Source organism: Orbicella faveolata, unplaced genomic scaffold, assembly GCF_042242905.1.
Source record: "Orbicella faveolata isolate gen_17 unplaced genomic scaffold, um_ofav_v1 contig_34, whole genome shotgun sequence".
NCBI classification, from domain to species: Eukaryota; Metazoa; Cnidaria; class Anthozoa; order Scleractinia; family Merulinidae; genus Orbicella; species Orbicella faveolata.
This window is the reverse complement of record NW_028301563.1, coordinates 16,349,713-16,361,515: the sequence shown is the minus strand read 5'-3', so window position 1 is coordinate 16,361,515 and position 11,803 is coordinate 16,349,713. Positions and strand designations below refer to the sequence as shown.

The 11,803-nt window shown below is 42.4% G+C and overlaps 1 protein-coding gene and 1 pseudogene across 2 annotated transcripts; both read right to left on the bottom strand.

Annotated features, from left to right (window-relative positions):
* Positions 1-175: 175 nt before the first annotated feature.
* On the bottom strand, positions 176-6,986 carry LOC110041594 (uncharacterized; annotated as a pseudogene). Its single transcript, XR_016201471.1, has 4 exons — positions 6,721-6,986; positions 2,848-4,719; positions 1,578-2,440; positions 176-1,313 (listed from the first exon to the last, which is right to left on the bottom strand). The product of XR_016201471.1 is annotated as an uncharacterized LOC110041594 (transcript).
* Positions 6,987-8,161: 1,175 nt separating this feature from the next.
* On the bottom strand, positions 8,162-11,481 carry LOC110041595 (uncharacterized). The gene is made up of 2 exons (XM_020746906.2): positions 11,189-11,481; positions 8,162-10,682 (listed from the first exon to the last, which is right to left on the bottom strand). The coding sequence occupies exons 1-2, from the start codon at positions 11,358-11,360 to the stop codon at positions 8,893-8,895; spliced, it is 1,962 nt and encodes a 653-aa protein (XP_020602565.2). The 5' UTR covers positions 11,361-11,481; the 3' UTR covers positions 8,162-8,892.
* Between the last annotated feature and the right edge of the window lie 322 nt (positions 11,482-11,803).

The following is an 11,803-nucleotide window of genomic DNA, read 5'->3' as shown; positions in this document are numbered from 1 at the left end:
TAGCTGATAGACTTTCCATTTTCCTTTAATTTCCCTCCAATCGAGCTCGTGCTCTAGCGTGCTTGAAGGACAAATAGCATTTCCAACTTAATGAAGTAAAACAACCATACTTCTAAATAAGAAATTACTTGTAGACTTTTCAGAATTTGGAATAGCACGAACGACGCAAAGACTACAGTTATTGTAAATGTTACTGGTTTTATTCAAAGCTCAAAGACTAAAGCAAATCTTTCCCATAACAAAAAGCGTGCATTTAATTTACAGAAGGAAAGGAGTTCTTTTGGGACGAACGTTGCCATCATTAAGAGAGAGCACTCTTAAAGATGATTTCCAGTCCGTACTGCCCACTCTCGAGAGTTTGTTTGCTTTTTTTGTTTTGTGTTACGAAAGACATCACATAATGTAAACATTTCGCAACTACTTACATGAAGTAAATTCAAAGTTTCAAACAACCGCCATTTTGGATGCGAAGGGGTCGAAGCTTTATGCTTTGTTCTTTCTCATATCACTTGATGAAACAGCTTCGCAGCTGTAAGAATCAATGAAGCTGTTGGAAAAGAATTTGAAAGGCCTCAAGGATAAGAATGTGGTTTGTAACAAATAATAACGATTCGCATTCCATCGAGTGGGATTTATAATGTTTATAAACATTTGGGTGCTGAGATTGCGTAGTATGGTCTGGAAATCATCTTTAAGGGGAAAGTAATTAAGGAAAAGGTTCCTAATAATACTCGCCACCATCAGTATCATTGTCTTCTTTTTCGCCAGATTCTTCACCTGAGTTATAACTATTTTCCTCCTTGATGTTTTTATCACTTTTAATTTTTTTTTCTTTTGCTAAACTTTGAATGACGTCCTGGTTTATAAACCTGCACAGTAGATAGCGCAGGATTTTTATGTCCCTCAATGTAAGTGTCCTCCACTGGACGATGCTGGTTGTTTTTCTCGTAATTTCCAGAAGATGAAAAGGAAGAAAGACGTTTATCATCTCCAGAATAATCATTTCCTTCACTAGTTGAGCCTACATCCTCAGTAATTTCGTCCTCGGGAATCATTTCAGCTTTTGAACGACTCTTTTCGACATTTTTTGACTGTTTATGCAGAGAATGATGATCATGTCCATGCATGCGGCCATGTTTGTGAGAAGCTCGGTCCTGCAAATGAGCAAAATTACTTATATCATGACTAACAGACAGATCTTTAGAGTAATGCTGGAATTTTGAACGTGACTTTTGACTGCTGAAGTGTTTGGATCTGACCTTGTGGCGCCGACTAGAGACAGACAAGGTTTCTGATGGAACTTTTCGAGTAGTCTCACCGTAAATAGAACCGATATCATACCCTCGCGACCTATCATTGTAGTTCATTGTTTTCAGTGTTGGAAGTTTTTTCCTCTGAGCTTTGAATTTCGAACGTGGCTTTTGGCTATTGAAGTGTTTGGACCTGACCTTGTGGCGCCGACTAGATACAGACGCGGCTTCTGATGGAACTTTTCGAGTAGTTTCACCGTAAATGGAATGGGAATCAAACTCGTAGTTAGTTGTTTTCAGTGTTGGGTGATGTCTTTCCCTATGAACTTTTTGAGTACTTTCATCATCAGTGGAATCGAAATCAAACTCTGGCGATCTGTCATCGTAGTTCGTTTTTTTGAGTGTTGGGTGTTTTTCTCTATGAGTGTCAAAACCTTGACGTTCAAAATATCGATTGGAAAATGCATTTTCAGAGCGACCATATGACAGCTGGTGCCTATCTGCCTTTTTATCACTCAGGTCCTCATTTTTACCATACTGCTCGAGGACTAAATATTTTTTCCTTTTCCGTGCCTGATCGTTTTGGTCGTGTCTCGACGAATCTTGGTGCTCGTCGTCCTCGTAAGATGGCCGAGAATGAGAATAGCGAGGTTGGTCCAAGTCATATGGCGGCTCTTCATCCGCCTTATTCTGATCAATATCATTATCATCCTCACTATCGTCGTCATCGTCATTGTCATTTTTTCGACTGATATCACTGTCTTCATTTAAATCACCGTCTTCGAAATCTCCTCGTGAGCCGCCATAAAACTGCACCTTCTCCTCGTCGTCCTCGTTCTCTTCGTTCTCGGTCGCTTCGTCTTCTGAATCCAAATTTTCTCTTTCCTCTGGCTTTTGATTAACACGCCCTCTACGAGGTTTATGGTGCAGCTTAGTTTTCTTTCGTTGAGACTTAAGAGCCTTCGTGAACGCATTCTCGAACGACTGGCTTAAATTATCGAGTGCCTCTGCACTCTTGCTGTCTTCTGGATCGTTTGCAGAAACGCTATTTTCCTTGATGATAAATACCTGAGGAGGTGCCGGAGGAGCAGGATAAGCTGTCTTCGGCAGTGGTAGCTGAGGGAGCGGCGGTACGACGGTCGGGGTAGGCGCAGCTGGAAGAGGTGCTACTGGATTAGGAGCAGCAGGAGCTGTGGAGTAAACATAAACGATTTATCTCTTATTATGCATTAGTATGTGCTTTAAAGCCCTATAAGTGTTCCTTTCTTGTTCCACTGTCTAGATCACTGAGTGCTTAGTGGTCGTGCTTTATGGTCGGTTATTTGTTTTGTAAATAACATCGGTATAAGAATCCATTTTCTACAGTTCTTTTGAGATGAAACTTTTTCTTCAAAAAGACTGTCGATTCTCTTTCTTTCTGTATTCACGGATCTCGTCTTCATTCAGCTTATGTTTTTAAGACCTCAGGCCAGTAATCTCGCACTCAGTCCCTCTGTGTTCTACCCCATATTCCCACCCAATATCCTGTTGTGGCCGTTTGTTTCATCTCAATTCAGAATTTACTTCAGTCTGCACATATAAAGCGTGTTTTACTCACCACTGGGCCCCGGTTCACCAGGTAGTAAAGGTGGTAAAGACGGAAGCTGGATAGGACCTGTGCTATCTGGTGGAGGAGCAACCAATGAGCCTGGGGGGCCTGGACCTTCAGGACTTGACGATCCCGGTGTAGTAGATGATGATTGCTTTCCTGGTCCTCTTTCAGGTCCTCCAATTCCAGGTCTAGGTGGAAGTTTTGTTCCTGTCTCGGGAATTGGTCCCTGGCTTGGAGTTTCTGGCTTCAGAGGGACACCTGAACTGGGCGCCTCGGGGACTGGGATTTCTGGCTTGGGTGGAGTAAGTGATCCAGGGGGGCCGGGAACTGGAATCTCCGGCTTTGGTGGAACGCGTTCTGGTTTCGGAGGAGTAATCTCTGCTGCAGGAGGAGTTATCTCCGGCTTCGGCGGAAGGGGAAGTGGCAGCCCGGGTGAAGAAACTGGAGGTCCTGGGCCAGATGGTAAAGGTTGAGGAGGTGCTCCAAGTGGTGGCGCTGAGGCGGGTTGGGATGGAAGTGGTGGCGCTGATGCAGGTTGTAATGGAGAGACGGGATTGACTTGCCCTAATGGGGGAAGAGGAGGCACGGCAACAGGTTGAGACGGGAGTAAAGAAGGATATGACTGTTGAATAGGCTGTGGTTGGGCTGGGGCGGATGCGGGTGTTGGTAATGCAGTTCCTCGTTGAGGTTGAGAGGCCACTGGAGGTCCTGGGGCTCCTATTGGGGCTACTACTGCTCCTGCCGCTAATGGGGCTGCCACTGCCGCTGGTTGTGTCGTACCCGCTCCAGCATTTAAACAAGAGCACGGTTGTGTCTTGCAACACTCTAACGTGTCAATGATCTCCTCGTCAACACCACCTTTGCAAAGATTACATAAATCTGGACACCTTCTTTCGCATCCACAACGGCAATTGAAGGGAAGTAATAAAGGCAGGATTCCATTTAATCCCGCTAAAGGAGAGCCATTATTTGCAGCTGGTGCGACTGCTGCGTTTTGATTTCCACCAGCCGGATATCCCTGGTTTTGATTTCCGCCAGCTGGATATCCCTGATTTGGACTTCCACCCGCCGGATATCCCTGGTTTTCATTTCCACGCGCCGGGTATCCCTGATTAGGATTTCCACCAGCTGGATATCCCTGGTTTTCATTTCCACCTGCCGGATATCCCTGATTAGGATTTCCACCTGCCGGATATCCCTGATTAGGATTTCCACCGGCCGGGTATCCCTGATATCCTTGATTTAGGTTCCTGCCAGGTGGATATCCCATAAAAGGTGGCTGATACGCCATAGGGGGAATAAATGGCTGCATAACTGGTATTATCTTTGGACGACTTTCCTCCTTTTTTCCAAGCGTGTTTAACAGAGCAGCTGTCTGCAGGATGCTGGCAAGGTCAGAGTCTTCTTTATCCGGAGGTGGTGCTGGCGCCGGAACTGGAATGGGAACTGGCAAGGGTGGGGGCATGGGTGCTGGGAGGATGGGAGCAGGTGGAAGAGGAGGAGGAAGTGGAGCTGGTAATATTACTGGCTGAGGAGGTTGCGTTTGTGCTGGCATCGGAATTGGAATCACTATTGGTCGAGGAGGATTTGGGCGAGCGATTATTATAGGCTGTTTTCGCTGACCGACGATGTTTCCTTCGAAATGTTTTCTATTGAGATTGATATGAAGGTTAATAGGATGATTCGCTCCAGGCAATGGAACTGGCAGTGGTTGAACAGGCGATGTTGTGCCACCAGAATTTGTGTCAACCCGCTGGCCATTTACGGTCACGACGACTGTTTTGGGTGCCCCTTTGATTTGTATCTTTCGACGAATAAATGTTCGCTTCTCATTTTTGTTCCTGAGTCCTCGCGCAGTAAGTGGCCAATGTAAAGAGTCTGAAATGAAAAGAGATTAGTTACAATCTTGTATAATTTTAAGCTCTAGCATTGCATAAAAGAAAGTTACTAAAACGTTAGTCATTACATTTGTCTCCCTTTCATATTGAATACAATAGGCTTCGAGAATTAATTAAGAGGAATGCGAAATGAGAATATTAGTATTTTTTGAATAAAATGAAATAAAACATTTGGCCTCGGGAGAAATGGGGGAAAACAATAAGGAAACTAAAATGGTCTCGCAGTATTACAGGAATGATTAAAACTTAAACCCCTGGGAAAATGGAAACATTTCCCTTTCTTATTACTGTTCAACCCTTGGCTTGGTGTATTGTGAGGGTTTTGTTATAATCCCACTGTAATACACAGTAATGCATGAGTGATCCATTTAAATTGATCATTAGATTTATTATTCAATATCTCATGTTTACGTTCTCAGAAAGCACTTTATTTTCAGAATGTCTCCAGCTCTAAGGCTAGCAGTAATACCCCAGTACAGTACAAATGTCAGCGCTACACCGATAACGAAGGCAACCTGCTGATGGCGTGCATCGACATTTAGAGAGCACAGCAATATTCCCAGTCATTACCAGGAAAAAAAAAACAAATATATAAGCGTCCTCTCTTAAGAGCAGTTTTGATTGCCTCGCCAATCTCCTCTGAATTATATAAAAAACTCCACTCTTACTGTCGTCTACGTATTGAGTCTTAAAAGCAAGTTTCTGGAGTCATTCTTGCAGCTGCAGTACTGTCTATCATGACGTACAAGGTGATTTTGCATTTAAATATGTACGTAAAACCGTAGAATGAGACCATTTACACTTGAAATATTGCTTTGTGTCTTGTTTTTTGTCATTATTTACGCCAACAGGCTATGTAATGAATTTGTTTCCAACTTCTGGATAAAATCCAGGTATCCAAGTTGAAAACAATATCCATCCACTCACTGGTTCATTCATTGTGGTTTCATTGACAAAAAGGGTGATGAAAGCTTGTCATCATTTAAGTGAGAGTTGATAAGTTGTCTTGTTCAATTTTATCTAAAATAAATGATGTCTGAGTATTTTTCTGCAAAAATTGGACTGACAAGGTAACCGTAAAGGGGAGAAACATAATATTATACAACATAACATTACATTTCTATCCGAAACGACTCTTTAAAAAACGATTCATAGTTGAAAATTCTAATTCTTTCACATCATAATTAGCGTATAAAATGATTCTTCTACCATGAGTCTTTTATGCTAGGCTGAATTTTCAAAACCAACGCAGATTTTTTCAATGCAGTTAATTATGTTAATTTATAGATAGCTTACACACATGATTAAAATGTAAGTTTTGCAGACCATCTGCAATGAGTTCTGGTCCGTTTTTCATCTTAATTATAATTTTACCGTGTTCTTTAACTTAATACGAACGGAAACAATGGCTTTTAGTCAGGAAGAACAAAATTTGGTTATTTTTAAACTTTTCCAAAATCAGGAAAATTAGGGTTAACCTTCTTCCGAACAACGGTGCAAGACTGGTGGATGTGCTCCTACTTTGAGATCGACAAAACTGGAATCTAAAAATTATTTAATATAATAGCCACAACAATTTGAAGACTTCATTTCATGTCCAGTGAAAAGTGGATCAAAGAGAAATGACCAGTTCATTTAGTTGTGCGTCATATTTAAAGCTATCTTTGAACGTATCATGAGGGGCCACTTTTACGCCGAAGAAATTGCTGGACCCTAGTGAAGTAATTACTGCGATATATTACTCCGCCCGCTTAATTCGAGATCCTAAGACAGCTCTAACTGGTTATATCTTATGTGGGTTATGTTCAAAAAATAAAGGGCGACTTGGTTTGTGTGTGTTAAGCTTCTCGTCAGAGTCGAAGGCGAAGCTAAGAGTACACGAACCAAGGTTGACCTTAGTTATTTATTCTGTTGTTCACATCAAGCCTTGGGTGTCGTCGATGAATCTTACACAATTGAGACTTATTTTAACATTACTTACCGTTGAGTTTCTTTGAAAACAAATTATGACTAGGTTCGTATATCCCATGCTTCACGTCCGATTTTGGTCGTGACCTTTGCTCGTCTTTCCCAAGACGCCCCGCCTGAACAGCCAACCAGCTTATACACAGGGCATGCCATAAGAGAACGGCTCGCCCGTTAACTTTCATATTAAACGCAATCTACTAGTGCTCTTTTCTTTCTCTCCATTTTCTCGCTTGGCAAGAAAGTGCCAAATCTGCCCTCGTTTAGCGCGGAAGCCATGCATCAAAGATTTATGAACACCAGTAGACAAACTGGTTGTGTATTGTTGAGCGGTACACACAGTTTATTTGGTTTCAAGTACTATTGCTTTCTTGACTTAATTTAAATACGCCGATTGATGTAAATACAATATCGGAAACCCATAAAATGTAACGCTGCCGCCCAAACCATCTTTGTTTTCCGCGTTTTGCTACACACCGGCCGTATCGTGGATGCCAGTCAAAACTCGTATATTTATCTGCATAAATTATCTTCGCTTCATGATGTCTACTCTTCCTAGACTCAACATTGTGGCTGGCCTTACGTTTCGCCCTTTCCTCTTCAGTTGCTGGTCAAAGGAGGTTAATTCGAGTTGTCAATAGGTGGTCAATAAGTGGCCATTGTCAAACCTGAGACTGTCTTAAGCTTCCTACGCAGACGCTCTGTATGCTTTCCATATCTTCCAAAAAATAACAACATTGAAAACTGTGTATAGTTTAAAATCTTGCCTGTGAGTGCAGACTTATATCACAGGTGTTTACAATTGGTGACCAGTAGTGCAGGGCAGACAATAGACAGCTTCCGGTCATGCTCTTCCTCCCACTTGTGAAACAGAGTCCCGGTAGGTTGGAGTAAGTAAGAAAAACAAGGAAATATTTGTAATATTTTGCCAACGTTAACTATAATATTTCAAGCATACCGCTCAGAGAGGAAATAAAATCGCAGAAAGAGGATTTTTACGAAATGGAGCTGAATAACATACGACTACTCAGCCTTTTTCCTGGAAATGCAATGGGGGAATTTTTTTAAACTTTCAGGACCTGCATGGAGGTAACGATATGCACCGTGTAAATCACTATCAAATGGATAAGCATGGTTTATCCAGTGGATGTCATTTTATAATATATCCACCTTTTAAACTACAGGGTCCATGCAGGTCGCTGCAGTGTCACCAATAGCCTATGTAGTATCCGTTTATTACCTGACTCTTCCAGCAGTGTATCATGGAACTGTTTCCCATTGTGAATACGATTTTGGGAGAAGTTGACAAGACCTAAATTTATTTTTCGGAGCAAAGCGAAGAGATATTAAATCATTCCCGTCAACCTTTTCAATCCCGCAGTCGTAAATACATTTCGAACACTATTGTTGATGGGTGACTATTCAAATGTAAACTTTTGAGAGAGTTTTAGCTCCAGTTTTATCAAGTGTTTTGTAAAATGACATTTTTTATTTTTTATTTATCACATCTTCAGCGGCTTCTGTTTAATACATATAAACGCCAACGGAACGGCTAGCAGTGACAGCTACCACGGTGCAAAAGGAAATGATAAAGAAGACATTAACTGAACATGGGAATGCAGACTAAAACAGAAACGAACTAACACTAACATTTCGAGGACTCAGTCAGACGGTTGAAGTTTTTTTCGTGTGAATACAAAACGAGACGAAAACGAGACGAAATGAGACGAAATGAGGCGAATCCTCGTGAGGCCACTAACCAGTAGTGAAATAATTTCGCTTGGCGTATAAAAAGGTCTGGTGTTGTTTATGTCTTTTAGGGACATTCCTGAGCTTTCAGATCATTTAACTCTTCCTACCCTTCATTTTTTCATGCGGAGTAACAGCTCATTTCATGCAGGTCAGAAAGGCATTCATGTTATGGTTATAGAATGTCGCATATCGTTGATAGATGACACTACGCTAAAAAAGAGTGTCGTCTATCGTTTATTGTAAAAAAGTTACGTACGTAGTAGTAATGATATAAGGAGAGGTTTCTTTGCAGTAATAGCCTTTGTTCAGAGATTGTGCAGCTCAGCATATCGCTCAAATGGAGATTGTCGCAACTGTTCGAGTTTAGATGTAAACTGTCCTATCCAATTAGGGCCTACGTACCCAAGTGCCAAAGTCATATTAACTATGACGTAGTTTAGCCAGTATTGGTAGGATAAACGGTACCCACGATGTTTTGATTACCGTTATTATTGTTATTATTATAGTTGTAGTAGTTGGCAGCGCCAGCATTGCATAGGTCGCATGGATGCGAGCAGTCCGCCTCACATCCACACCAACAAGGACTCATAGGATCAATTCCAGGAACACCTGTAGATGTCGACGGAACTGTTAAACTACTCGCGGGAAGACCCATACCAACGCCTTGGCCTTGACTTTGACCTTGGCCTTGGCTTTGAGCTTGAGCTTGAGCTTGAGCTTGAGCTTGGGCTTGTGCTTGAGCTTGACCAATTCCAGTGACTGCCCCAGGCATACCTACAGGTGCTGCAATAGGTTGCACTTGAGGCGTTGGAGCGGACAATGGAACAGCGCTTTGGCTCTGAGTCCCTAAAGACCCGAGGGGTCTCAAATTAGGGAGAACCTTCGGACCTGGGAACGGCGGATTTGCGCCCCCTGACGATGCACTAGGGTTCTGAAGAAGATTAGTAGGCGGTGTCGGAGAGAGTGCACTAAGAAAGTTTGGTACTGTTGGTGCTGCTACATCCATGCTTTGGCTCCCACCGCCAGGATATGCCATGTTCTGAGTACCTCCTGCAGGATAACCCATGTTTTGGCTTCCGCCGGCAAGATCTCCTATATTTTCCTTACCATTGTCACCATATCTTAAGTTTGGGTTCCAACTGGCAGGTTGATAACTACCGGTAGGATGTTCCATATTTTGGTTCCTGATGGCAGGATATCCCATGTTTTGATTGCTAGCGGCAGGATATCTCAAGTTTGGGTTCCCACCGGCAGGATATCCCATGTTCAAACCAAGAGCCGGATACCCCATGTTTGTACCAACAGTCGAAGGCCCTATGTTTGCACTAACACCCGGATATCCCATGTTTGTTCCAGCAGCCGGATATCCCATGTTTGCACCAACAGCTGGATATCCCAGGTTTGTACCAACAGTCGGAGGCCGTATGTTTGCCCCAACAGCCGGATATCCCATGTTTGCACCAACAGCGGGATACCCCATGTTTGTCCCAGCAGCTGGATATCCCAATGCTGGATTCCCCAACGCTGGAACCCCAGATTGAGGGTATCCTAGTCGTGGATATCCCATTGGTCGAGATGCGGCTTGGGGATAACCAAACGGTGGCCATCCACCTTGGGCCAGCAACGCGCTGAGTGGAGACGTATTAGGCATTAAAAGGTTTTGAAGCGCAGAAGGATAACCTTCTGTCGTGCTTTCGGAGGAGTCTGATCCCGTTAGGCTTTTTAATAAAGCAGCTGTCAGTAATATCTTACTAAGACTTGATTCACCCTTCTTTTCAGGTGGTGCTGTTGTGGCAGGGGGAACAGGCTGTGGTGCAGGAGGTTGAACTTGAGGTACAACAGCGGGCGTCAGTGCAGGTTGAGATGCTATTGCAGGCAAAAGGGCCACAACTGGCTGGGGTTTAGGCGGTGCAGCTACAATAATTGGTCGGTTACTTTCTTCTTCAGGAGGATTCGAAGCCTTAGTAAGGTTAATGTGAAGGTTTATGTTATGCGTTTGTGGGGCAAGCGTTGTTACTGAAATTGGTGAAGTCGGTGTGGTCGGTGTGGCTCCACTAGTGGAGTTTGTACTTTGTGGATTACTGGAGTATACATTTTGTCCGTTCACTTTGACAATAACTTCTTTCGGCGAACCTTTTGCATTGACCGACTTTTTTCTGTGTTTGAACCTATAATTAGAATGAAATAGATGTGCATGCTTCACTGGTCTTGTTGGACTTGATAGCTCTGCAAAGGAAAATGGAACAGATTAGGATTGGTTACTTTTGTTCAGGCTGTTTTCAAGGAAACGCTATCCAGCTAGTTTTTGCAACAAGGCAGAATAGCTTACTTGATTAGGTAGCGTACGGTTATTTAGTATACCAGTATGATATTTTACATTTAGTTAGGAATCAGGCAAAGATTACCGCATTTCATTCCCATGAAGGCAACCTCGAGTCCATAAAGAGTACTTAGTAAGTGCTCGTTCGTTATAAACGGCATTCAAGCATCGCTTTAGAATCTAGTCTGTAATAATAATAATAATAATAATAATAATAATACATAATATTTTACGAGAAGACCTGTCCATGTTGATATTGTTCATTTAATATGCCTTAGATCTCTTGCTGTAAAACCTGAATATTAATCAAATTAAGATAGTCTGGAGAAAACAATCTTAACAGTAATACAACAATTACATATATACACATATATCAATCCTTGTGACATAATTGTGAGACTTTCATTCTTACCATGCGGATGTTTCTTCGCGATATGTGTCTTTCGATGGCCATTCAACCTCGACTGAATCTTGTGCCATACTTTCAATCGGCCGCTTTGATGTCTCGTGTACCGTACTTTACTCTCCGTTACAGGGCGCAAAAATAGCGTGTACAAAAATACACATAACCAAGCAACTTTCATCGTTTCAAATTACTAAAACGTCATTTTTTGGTGATATTGATGTTGGAAGAACTCGCGTCACAGAACATCATGTTACGACGGTTACTTGCATGGATCCTTGAAATTTAGTATGCAAACACCACCCGTTAACAAGCTGGTCGCTACATTGTCCGAATTGAACAGGTGTAACCGAATAACTTTTAAGCCTTGCTTCGCAAACACTATTTTAGTGTTTCTGAGGGCGATCGATGCATCTAGACGTGCGCTGTTTTGATCAATGTTATACTGTTCAACACACTTCTCGCCTCGAATTCTAGGACTATAACATAACAAGAAAATGTTCAAATATTTCGCTTTAGAAGGTCACCTTTTTTTCTGAACTTTCTTTCAGGGCGTCAAGTACCAACCAGCCTTTTAAGGACTGGATCCATTCTCGTCAATCATATTTAACAACCATGAATGCG

Excerpts from the sequence above, each read along its gene's own strand:
- LOC110041595 (XM_020746906.2), bottom strand. The coding sequence starts at position 11,360 with ATGAAAGTTGCTTGGTTATGTGTATTTTTGTACACGCTATTTTTGCGC. Across the intron at positions 10,683-11,188 it reads CGCGAAGAAACATCCGCATG|AGCTATCAAGTCCAACAAGA; the intron begins GTAAGAATGAAA and ends TTTCCTTTGCAG.